This window comes from Cajanus cajan, chromosome 10 (assembly GCF_000230855.2).
Source record: "Cajanus cajan strain Asha chromosome 10, NIPB_CcT2T_4, whole genome shotgun sequence".
NCBI lineage: Eukaryota > Viridiplantae > Streptophyta > Magnoliopsida > Fabales > Fabaceae > Cajanus > Cajanus cajan.
Window position 1 is genome coordinate 34188290 of NC_138526.1, and position 12896 is coordinate 34201185.

A 12896-nucleotide genomic window follows, 5' to 3' on the forward strand; every position below is an offset into this window, starting at 1 on the left:
AAAAAATAAATAAAATAACTTGTCACACACTATTAATTTTTTGACAATAAATATAATGTATTAACAAAAAAGAATTATAATATATATATATATATATATGAATTTTAATTATATATTTACTAATATTTATAAACTTATATATTCATTAAGAACTTTTAATTTAATAGTTTCGTCTTTAAAATTCGTTATCGAATATAATAACTTTAGAGTCATTTAATTCCCATACTAGTTGTATACTTTTATATATATTTTATAAAAATAAATCTACCATATATTTTTATATATGTTTTTGAAATTAAAATTCATAAGTATAAAAATAAATGTAAATAACTAATGAATGAATACATGCATTAAAGTATTAATTAATGACATCATCGAAACTCCTTATCCTTCTGTTAATAGTTAATAATAAATGTGTATTTAAATCTTCCATTTTAATAAATATCTCATCAATTAATATAATTCATTACCCTCATTCGTCTCATAATAAATATTATTTTATGCATATTAAGAAAAGATAATAAATAAATAAAAAGAATAATAATTTTATAAAATTAAATTTGTAATTAATATTTCTTATTAAAAACAATACAACATAAAAATCACACTTAGAGGTATAAATAAAAAAGAGGTAACTAATATTACATTAAATTTAAAATCATGTCATGATTATAAAATATTATTAATACTTATAATTGTTGTTAATGTAAAAAAAACATTTAAAAAAAAGTTTTTTTTTATATTTAATTTAGTATCAACTATATATATTACAAATAGTAATTTAATCATTGATTATAGGTGTTTTTATCTTTCATCAATTTACCCAAAAAATCATTGATTATAGAGGAAAAATTTGAAGTTAATTTATCAAATCTTAATTAACAATTTTACAAAAGACAAAATTGATAAATTATATTAAAGTAAAAATCAAATTAAAATTTGCCTAAGTTCTCATAATTACTTAACACACTAGTGGAGGAATACACGAAAACTTTCTTACTTTACATTCTCGCCATTTCACACTAAGTGTTGTAAAAAAAGAAAATCTAAATGTCAAAATAAGTGTCATTTTAGTTTATCAACACATTATTAATTACTTTTTTCATTATACTCTTAATAAATATATATTTTAGAAAGTTGTTATTGTATTTCTCAAAAAAAAATTAATAAAATTAATTTTATGAAGTTATTATTCTTTTTCATCTATTTAGTAGATTTTATTGATTTGTGTACAAAGACATATATAGAATAATATACTTCTAATTAGATCGGAAGAATTTTATAAAAGATTTTTATTTTTTAAAATTAAAGTTGATATGCATAATAAATAAATGTAAAATAAAAAATAATGAACACAAAAATTCAAATACTTGATAATGATAGCATCAAAACTCATTATCCTTCCAACAATACCTAATAATTTATACATTTAGATCTAACTTTTTATTAAATGACTCAAGAAATTAATATAATTTATTAAATAACTAAAATTAAAATAATTAAAAAATATATCATCTAAAATATTCTTCATCTGAGCGAGAAAAAGTATGCCAAACTACCTTATTTTCACCAAAAATTAATTTATCTCCTTTATTTTCTGTGTATTTTATTTTAATTTAAGAAATTAAATTATTCTAATTTAAGAAATAAAATTGAGAATAGTAAAATTTTCTTAAAATAAAATGTAACGACCCGGCTGGTCACTACACACAACACAGTACACCTGAAAACCGGACAGAAAGGAGCAAGTGTATACATATAGTGTCTAGAATATACATATATACATGGTCCAAGTCTGACTAGATTCAAAATGTACAAAAATACATCCAAAGCTACTACACCAAGTAGCTGAAACAACAAAACATCAACAAGGATCAGCTCCGCCTGCCAGCTGTAGACTCACCACTAGCCACCACCTATCCCTGCTCTGCTCCCATACATAGTATGATCATCGCAGTCCAAACCACATGAAAACAACAAAGGGTAAACTAGTGAAAAGAATCAACATATAAACAAATACATGAAATATGAACAACTACAACTTATCAACACAACATCAATATACACCTCATCAACTATACAGCATAAACAGTAATAAGCACACAATGCGTCGGCACGCATATCATCATGGGGATTTCCTACTACAGCTCAGCCTTACAGCCTACAACAACTCAGCCTTACGGCCTACAATAACTCAGGCTTACGGCCTACAACAACTCAGCCTTACGGCCTACAACAACTCAATCTTACGGCCTACAACAACTCAGCCTTACGGCCTACAACAACTCAGCCTTACGGCCTACAACAACTCAGCCTTACGGCCTACAACAATTTATATCAACATACAGCACAGCACAGCTTTACAACACAACATACTATCTTACAGCACATCTGAACATCTTACAGCAATATACATCTAATACAGCTTAATTCAACGTATAATAATATTAATCAACAGTTTCAGCAAAATTTAACAATTATCAACATGTAATTCAACATCATCATACGCGCCCGGCGCACTCGTGGTTGCGCCCAGCGCGGCTCAACCAGAGAACACCAGGGGCCATCGCGCCCGGCGCAAGAGTACCCGCACCCGACATGACCCAACCAGAGAACCCAAGGTTCTCATGCGCCTGGCACAATTCAAATTGCGCCCAGCGCAGGCCGAGGCAAAGACTCCAAGGAGTCTTACGCGCCCAACGTGGGGAAGGCAGAGACCTACTAAGGTCTCGCGCCCAGCGCAATTTGAATTGCGCCCGGCGCCCCCATGGCAGAGACTCCCAAGGAGCCTCCGCGCCTAGCGGGCCCAAATGCGCGCCTAGCGCAGCACCAGAAATCCAAAATTTAGCCACAACTGACATCGCGCTCAGCGCAGCTCAAGTCACACCCGGCGTGGGCCAACCAGAAGCTCTCCTTCTCAAGCTCGCTCGGCGCACACACCCTTGCGCCCGGTGGGCTTGCCTAAATAGAGCCCCCTGGTGGTCACGCGCCCGGCGCGAAGAACAGTGCCCAGCGCGAAGCTCAGCAGCAACTTCCCCAAGTTCGAAAATTTGCCCAAAACCTGCAAAAACCCACAGAAATCCACATGCAAACGGTTCAAAGTACCACATTTTCGTCCAGCAGCTCAAAAATACCACCTATTTGTACATGCAACAACAAATCAAGAATTTCCCCAAAAATTTTCGAAAACCCCGAAAAACCCCCAACGAAAATCTTGGAAAATCACAGCCACAACTTCTCAATTCTCGGTAAACCAATGAGTTTCTCCACTCATCGTCAGCCAAACCACAGCAAAGTCTAACTTCCCTTACCTCGGTTCAAGGATTCCGAGCCCCGGGACCGCAGAGAACAAAAGAGAAGACGAAGAAGAGCTTGAATGAACTGGAAAGGAGAAGAGAGAAGTCCGACACCAGCTAGCAATCGAATTTTACTCAACTCCACCACCTTGTAACAGCCACAAGAAAGATCCAAGGGAGAAGAGTGAAAAAAATTGAGAGTGGGACGAGAGTGGGTAAAGAGAAAATGAGAGTTAGAGTGAATTAGTGGGTGAGGGTGAAAATGGGAAAAAGAAAAGTGGGGGTCTCACAACCTCCCCAACAACAAGAGTTTTCGTCCTCGAAAACAGACTTACTCGGGAAAAGAAAAGGGTATCGCTCCCTGCACTGCTGCTCCACCTCCCAAGTAGCCTCACCAGTAGCTGCATCCCACAACACTTTCACCAGAGCAATAGACTTGCCCCTCAACTCCTTTAGCTTATGATCCACTACAGCTACCGGCAACTTCTCATGCGTTAAATTCTCCTTCACTTGCACATCATCCAGTTCCACCACATGACTCGGGTCATGGACATACTTCCTCAGCTGGGATACATGAAATACATCGTGTAGGTTTGAAAGAGATGGTGGCAAAGCCAACCGATAAGCAACCGGACCCATACGCTGTATGATCTGATAGGGACCCACAAACCTCGGTGTCAACTTCCTTGCCTTCAGCGCTCTACCCACACCAGAAGTCGGAGTCACCTTCAGAAACACATGCTCCCCTTCGGAAAACTCCAAAGGCTTACGCCTTTTATCCGCATATGATTTCTGCCTACTCTGAGCAGTCTTCATTCTCTCCTGAATCAGCTTCACCTTCTCAGTAGTCTGTAGGATCAGCTCCGGTCCCACAACTACTGACTCACCATCTTGATACCAGCACAGAGGAGTTCTACATCTCCTGCCATACAAGGCTTCAAACGGCGCCATCTCAATGCTAACATGAAAGTTGTTATTGTAAGTAAACTCCACCAGCGGTAGGACCTCCTCCCAGCTACCCAAGTGGTCTAGCATGCAAGCCCTCAACAAATCCTCCAAGGACTGGATTGTCCTCTCTGACTGACCATCCGTCTGCGGATGATAAGCAGAACTCAGCTTCAGCTTCGTGCCTAGAGCTTGGTGTAGACTCTGCCAAAATCTAGAAGTGAACCTCGGATCTCGGTCAGAAATAATACTAGAAGGCACCCCGTGCAACCGTACTATCTCCCTCACATACAACCGTGTCAGCTTCTCCAAGGACCACTTGATGTTGACAGGCAAGAAATGGGCACACTTGGTCAACCGATCGACAACCACCCAGATAGCATCACTATTCCTAGCTGACCTAGGCAACCCCACGATGAAATCCATAGTAATGTTATCCCACTTCCATTCTGGAATCTCAATCTACTACATCAACCCACTTGGCTTCTAATGCTCCACCTTTGCCTTCTGACAGGTCAGACAGGCCGCCACATACTCAGCGATCTCTCTCTTCATACCAGACCACCAAAAAGTCTTCTTGAGGTCTTGGTACATCTTAGTCATACCCGGATGTATACTGTCTACTCTTGTGGCCTTCCTCCAACACAGCTCTCTTTAGTTCAGCATCCTGAGGTAGGCAAATTCTGCCCTTAAACCTCAAGATTCCATCTCTGCCCAACTCAAAACCAACAGCCTTCTCAGTTCCCAACAAACCAAGAAGCTTCACCAGCTCAACATCCTGAAACTGCTTGAGTCCAACCTACCTCAAGAACTCACTAGTTATGGTAATCGCCCCACAACTAATGTGATCTTGAGCTAACTCCACACAAAGATTCAAATCTCTGAATTTCTCCACCAGCTCCAGCTCTTTCACCATCATACTAGACATGTGGATGGATTTCCTACTCAGCGCGTCTGCCACAACATTGGCCTTACCAGGATGGTACATCAACTGGAAGTCCTAGTCCTTCAGAAACTCCATCCATCGTCTCTGCCTCATGTTCAGCTCCTTCTGATCAAACAAATACTTCAGACTCTTGTGATCACTAAAGATGCTGAACCGAGCACCATACAAATAATGCCTCCATATCTTCAAAGCAAACACCACAGCTGCTAACTCCAAGTCATGAATGGGATAGTTCCTCTCATGATTCTTCAGTTGCCTTGAAGCATATGCCACCACTCTCCTATTTTGCATCAACACACACCCCAGACTCTGGTGAGAAGCATCACAGTACACGTCAAAGGGTTCACCAAAATCCGGTAACACCAGCACAGGAGAAGTAGTCAACCTTCTCTTCAACTCCTCAAAACTCTGCTCACAGGCGTCTATCCAAATGAACGGCTGCTCCTTCCTCGTCAGTTGGGTCAGAGGCCCTACTATCTTAGAGAAACCTTCAATGAACCTTCGATAGTAACCCGCTAAACCCACAAAGCTTTGAATATCTGTGACAGTCCTTAGACGCTCCCACTGCAACACCGACTCCACTTTAGCCGGATCAACAGCAATCCCCTCAGCTGAGATCACATGTCCCAAGAACTTCACCTCATCCAACCAGAACTCACATTTTGAAAGCTTAGCATACAGCTGCTTCGCCTTCAAAATCTCCAGCACTGTCCTCAAGTGCTCTCCGTGCTCCTCCCGGGTCCTTGAATAAATCAAAATGTCATCAATGATCACTACAACAAACTTATCCAAGAACGGCCGGAAGATCCTGTTCATGTAATCCATGAACACTGCAGGGGCGTTGGTCACACCGAACGGCATCACAACATATTCATAGTGACCATACCTAGTCTTGAAAGCAGTCTCTGGTATGTCACCCTCCTTCACCCTAATCTGGTGATAGTCTGACCTCAAGTCAATCTTAGAAAACACCGATGCTCCCCTCAGTTGATCCATTAAGTCATTTATCCGAGGAAGTGGATATTTGTTCTTAATGGTCAACTTATTCAACTGCCGGTAATCAACACACAGTCGACTACCTCCATCCTTCTTCTTCACCAACAACACTGGCGCACCCCACAGCGAAACACTCGGCCGCACCAACTGCTTTTCCAACAAGTCCTCTAACTGACCCTTCAGCTCAACCAATTCAGCAAGAGCCATCCTATAGGGAGCCACCGACACTGGCCCCGCACCTGGAACCAAATCAATGCTAAACTCCATCTCCCTAACAAGAGGCAACCCAGGCACCTCATCGATCAGGGAACACCTCAGCAAAATCCCGCACCACATCGATCTCTATAATGACTCTCTTAGTCTCCACACTCATAGTAGCAAGCAAAAGGCAGCACTCTGCTCCATCCCTCAGCATTGATTCAGCTTGGCCAGCTGAAATCAACAACTCATCCTCCTCCTGAGGAAAGATCAACCGCCTATTGGCACAATCTATAAGGATACGATTGGCAGATAACCAATCCATCCCTAAGATTATGTCAATATCCACCAAAGGTAAACAAATCAAGTTCACCTTATACTTCTTCCCAGTTACAACAATGGGGCAGCCAGCACACAGCTCAGAAGAAACTACTGAAGCAGAAGCGGGCGTCGACACTAGCAGTCTCAACCCCAAGTCACACACAGACACACCCAGCATAGCAGCACAAGTATAGGAAATAAATGAATGGGAAGCCCCAGAGTCAAACAAAAACATCACATCCTTACCAGCGGCCTTGCCCTTTCCCTTCACAAGATCAGAAGAAGTCGAAGCCTCAGCACTTGCAAAGCAAATACCCTACCAGTTGTAGTGGGTATGTCACCCCTCTGAGTATCAGCTCTCTACACACTAGTCCTCTGAGTATCAGCTCTTTGCACATCACTCCTCTGAGTACCCCTCTCAGGCCTGTTCCTAGTGGGGCAGTTGAAAGACACATGGCCCATCTACTGACACCTGAAACATCGGTTCTCAGTGTGTGGACAATCCCTGATCAAATGGGGCCCACCACACTTGTAACATCTAAGGGTAGCACCTCCACCCTGTCCCCCTCCTCTGACAGCCTCAGCAGGTTGCCTAATGACAGGACCCCCTTGTTGTGGTTGGGGCCTATCATACGGCTTCCTCTGACTTCCACCCCCCTTCTTGGACCCAGCTGGTCCCTCAGTAGCTCTAATCACACGGTTACCTCCTTCTAATCTCTCCACAATCTTCGCCTTCTCTACTAAGGTCGGAAACTCGGTGATGGCCATAGACACCACCACTCTCTTCAGCTCATACTTTAGACCCTCAGCAAACTTCCTGCATTTCCAGGCCTCAAATATAGCTTGCGAATAGAAACGAGCCAAGTGCTCGAACCTCATCGCATACTCCGATACAGACAGCCCACCCTGGTGTAACCGCATGAACTTAGTCTCCTTGGCGTGCCTCACGCTCTCCGAGAAATACTTCTCCATGACCATTGTCCTGAAGCACTCCCAGTCAACTGTAACTCCTCTTGCAGTAAGCATCTGATAAGTGTCCCTCCACCAATACTCGGCCTCTCCAACAAGCATATACACAGCATATGTCAACCTCTTCTCTGGAGAACATCCCAGAACAGCAAAGATCTTCTCCAACTCACATATCCAGTGGTCAGCTGCCTCTGGATCTGCATCTCCCGTAAATTGTGGAGGATGGCATTTTCGGAACTCAACTAGATCCCGGCTCTCCTGTGACCCCGTGGGCCTTGCTGCACCAGCTGCAGCTCTATCAGCCTCCATCCTAGCAAAATAAGCATTCTGCTGTTGCATAGCCATAGCCATCATCTCTATGGCATGGGCTATCTGTTCGTTGGTTCTAGTCATTGTCTACAAAAGTAACAGCATCTTTAGTATACAATAACTAAACCCGACAACAATCAACAGCACAACAAAACACCACAGCAATCAACACAGCAAACAACACAGCAAGACAGCACAACACAGAGTTCAGCACAACAAAAGCCTAAAGGAACCACCCCCAAAGAGTGTCCACTAGACTCGAACTGCTCTGATACCACTAAAGTGTAACGACCCGGCTGGTCACTACACACAACACAGTACACCTGAAAACCGGACAGAAAGGAGCAAGTGTATACATATAGTGTCTAGAATATACATATATACATGGTCTAAGTCTGACTAGATTCAAAATGTACAAAAATACATCCAAAGCTACTACACCAAGTAGCTGAAACAACAAAACATCAACAAGGATCAGCTCCGCCTGCCAGCTGCAGACTCACCACTAGCCACCACCTATCCCTGCTCTGCTCCCATACATAGTATGATCATTACAGTCCAAGCCACATGGAAACAACAAAGGGTAAGCTAGTGAAAAGAATCAGCATATAAACATATACATGAAATATGAACAACTACAACTTATCAGCACAACATCAATATACACCTCATCAACTATACAACGTAAATAGCAATAAGCACACAATGCGTCGGCACGCATATCATCTTCGAGATTTCCTACTACAGCTCAGCCTTACGGCCTACAACAACTCAACCTTACGGCCTACAACAACTCAGCCTTACGGCCTACAACAACTCAGCCTTACAGCCTACAATAATTTATATCAACATACAGCACAGCACAGCTTTACAACACAACATACTATCTTACAACACATCTAAACATCTTACAGCAATATACATCTAATACAGCTTAATTCAACGTATAATAATATTAATCAACAGTTTCAGCAAAATTTAACAGTTATCAACATGTAATTCAACATCATCATACGCGCCCAGCGCACTCGTGGTTGCGCCCAGCGCGGCTCAACCAGAGAACACCAGGGGCCATCGCGCCCAGTGCAAGAGTACCCGCGCCTGACATGACCCAACCAGAGAACCCAAGGTTCTCATGCGCCTGGCACAATTCAAATTGCGCCCAGCGTAGGCCTAGGCAAAGACTCTAGGGAGCCTCACGCGCCCAGCGTGGGGAAGGCAGAGACTTGCTAAGGTCTCGCGCCCAGTGCAATTTGAATTGCGCACGGCGCCCCCATGGCAGAGACTCCCAAGGAGCCTCCGCGCCCAGCGGGCCCAAATGCGCGCCTAGCGTAGCACCAGAAATCCAAAATTTAGCCACAACTGACATCGTGCTCAAGTCACGCCCGGCGTGGGCCAACTAGAAGCTCTCCTTCTCAAGCTCACCCGGCGCACACACCATTGCGCCCGGCAGGCTTGCCTAAATAGAGCCCCCTGGTGGTCACGCGCTCGACGCGAAGAACAGCACCCAGCGCGAAGCTCGGCAGCAACTTCCCCAAGTTCGAAAATTTGCCCAAAACCTGCAAAAACCCACAAAAAATCCACATGCAAACGGTTCAAAGTACCACATTTTCGTCCAGCAGCTCAAAAATACCACCTTTTTGTACATGCAACAACAAATCAAGAATTTCCCCAAAATTTTTCGAAAACCCCGAAAAACCCCCAACGAAAATCTTGGAAAATCACAGCCACAACTTCTCAATTCTCGGTAAACCAATGAGTTTCTCCACTCATCTTCAGCTAAACCACAACAAATTCTAACTTCCCTTACCTCGGTTCAAGGATTCCGAGCCCCGGGACCGCAGAGAACAAAAGAGAAGACGAAGAAGAGCTTGAATGAACTGGAAAGGAGAAGAGAGAAGTCCGACACCAGCTAGCAATCAAATTTTACTCAGCTCCACCACCTTGTAACAGCCACAAGAAAGATCCAAGGGAGAAGAGTGAAAAAAATTGAGAGTGGGACCAGAGTGGGTAAAGAGAAAATGAGAGTTAGAGTGAATTAGTGGGTGAGGGTGAAAATGGGAAAAAGAAAAGTGGAGGTCTCACATAAAACATCGTTAAAGAGGAGAAATTCACGATTTGTGAATTTAATCACTTTTCAGTGATAAATTATTGAAGTGGATGGGATGTTCATTTAAATAATTTAAGTTGTAACACTGTATGTTTGTGTTTATGAATGTTTTTACATTATATGTTGATTTGCGTACATTGTTTTTGAAGTGTTTTGAGTTACTATATTGTGTTGTCATTTGTTTTATAGAACTTTAAGAGTTAAGAAGTCATTGAGAGTTAAATTATTTAAAATTGTTAGAGTTGAGGTCAAAGTTGATCAAGGACATGGAAGATATATAAGGGTTTTCTAATGAGAGAGGAACTTCATAAGTTTATTTTTGGAAAATAGAAGTTTTGGAGAGAAGTTAGAAGATAAGTTCTAGAGTCAAGGAAGAATGTTTCTTCTCTTAACTTCACTAAAGGCACCTAGATCTTCCCCTAAGGCTTATCGAGTTGAATTCGTAAAGGTTGAGATCTTGTGGAACTCAAATCATTAGAGAGAAGTTGACCCTTTGGGAGTTCTTCCCTTCTCCCTTAATTTCTTTTTTTTTTTTTTGGAAGCAATCGAGGTAAGGAAAGCTTATAATTTCTTTTCTTCCCAAAAATAGTGTTGTGAATGTTGTTAATTGAGCCCATTGGTGAAATTTGTGTCAAGAAATGATAAATAACACCATTGACATGTCATCCCAAGTTGCTAAATTGAAGACTTTCAACTGAAACATTCCTTCTCAAAAGCCTAAGTCTTGCTTAAAATGCACCTCATTTGTAAAGATTGCATGATACAAGAATAAATATAGTGATGTCAACATTGAACTTGGAGAACAACTCAAGTTCCAACATATCTATTTTTTGAGTACCTACAAAGGGAAGACATTGGTCTCATTTAAAAGCAAGCAAGAACAAAAGAAGAAGAGAAATCATTCAAGCGAGTGGGTATGAACAGTGTCAATCAATAGGTTGTTGAGTTCTATTCTTGGCAAGTGGCTAAGATTGTTGTATACAACAGTTGGTTGTGCTTTAATGAAAAAGCCCACAAAGTTGTGTGGGAATTGGATGTAGCCTAGTTTGGATAAACCAGGATAAATCCTTGTGCCACTCTCTCTCTCTCTCTCTTTTTGTACTTATTAATATTTAATTGTATCACTACTCTAACACTATTTTTGTCATATCATTGCACTATTTCTTTAAAGTATATTATGAACCAAAATTATTCTAACTCGGACGACTAGTTTTCTAAAAGAGTATGTGTATAGAGAGAAAGAAGAAAAAAAAACTTAGAAAGAGAGAAATAAATTAAATCCTCATTCTTGTATTTAGGGATGGCAAAAATACCCACACCCGCGGGTATCTGCGGGTAAAATTTGTTACGGATAATAAATGGATAAGATAATTGGGTACTCGCAGATAATAGGGATGGATAATTTTTTACCTGTTTATAAACGGGGCGGGGGTGGGTATGATGATATTCATACCCGTGGGTACCCGTTTAATAGTATTTCTTAAATATCCTAATTATCCTTGTACCACATAACCCTAAAATTACACTCTCTCATTTTATTTTCTTACAAAAGTGAGGTTGATGAAGTTATCAACATGTGTTAAGAATGTTATAGAATTATGTTGGATGTAATTTGAATAATTTTCTAGCTTTGATTGGACCAATAAAATTTATGTATTTTAAGTTGTTTACTTTCGTTTAAAATTATGAGATCGAATTATTATAGCTTTGTGATGAGACTTTAACTTACTTGTGAGATTGATGTATTTTAAGTTATTGATTATCTTATATTTTTATTATTATTTCAACAAAATTAACGTTAAATACAAGTTCAAAATTAACATTAAATTTTTATTTTTAATATTTCAATTACATTAAATATAAACTTAAAATTATTTGTAATATTTTTTTTAATTTCTTAAAATATTTATAAATATCCATGAATATCCATGGATATCCGTGGCTATTCAAGAAATTCATGGATACCTGCTTAATGGATACCCGCACGGATATAGGGTGGGTATGGGACCAATTTTTATCTAGCGGAACAGGGGTGGATTTACTATTATCCGCCCCCATGGGCCCCATTGCCATCCCTACTTGTATTTGTTCAACTTAAACTAAAGACCTTCTAAATTGTAAAACTTACTTCAATCTATCAATTAACTATATATGTCTGAATTGACAATAATATGCATGATGTTAATTAAGATAATATAGTATTAATTATGGAGATTTGGAACAAGCCTATCTTGGTGTCTATGTTATTTTCGGTATCATGTAATTTTTAATTTATAACAATGTTTAGGTAACTTATAATTGTTAATTTATAAGTTTTTTTTTCTAATAATTTAATAACTTATACTATGGAGATAGTTTATTTTGGTGTCTAAGTGAGATAGCCTATTTTGGTATCTAAGTTGTGTGTGTATGTTAAACAATAACAAAAATCCAGCTTTAATTTTATCTGAAGCATTTGATTAAACACCTTTAATGCATATGTTAAAAAGAACCAAAACAGTCACAATAAAAACAAGGATATATACAACCTACACAATGAAATTAATCCACTTTTTCCGGTAAATTTAAATCCGTCGAAAATCCATCAGAAAAAAAAATTGTCAAAAATTTATTTTTTTCTATCGAAAATTAACATTTTTCTTTTAAGAACATATATAGAAGCAAAGATATCCAACAATGTTGAACCAAAATTACTATCATGAACTAAAAATCAACATCATCAACCAACTTGAAGATAGACGAGGATGGGCTTGCATGGCGTGAGAGAAAGGGCGAAGAGAGTGAAAGGGGTGAGGGGCGCGACTTC

At 40.0% G+C, this 12896-nt stretch overlaps 1 protein-coding gene across 1 annotated transcript; it reads right to left on the bottom strand.

The window, feature by feature from the left end:
• Window positions 1–2380: 2380 nt before the first annotated feature.
• On the bottom strand, window positions 2381–12163 carry LOC145952449 (uncharacterized). Its single transcript, XM_083064813.1, has 8 exons — window positions 12056–12163; window positions 9419–9539; window positions 7254–7868; window positions 7116–7207; window positions 6755–7018; window positions 5551–5751; window positions 4937–5040; window positions 2381–2399 (listed from the first exon to the last, which is right to left on the bottom strand). Exons 1-8 carry the CDS (start codon window positions 12161–12163, stop codon window positions 2381–2383), a joined length of 1524 nt encoding a protein of 507 aa, XP_082920939.1.
• Window positions 12164–12896: the final 733 nt, after the last annotated feature.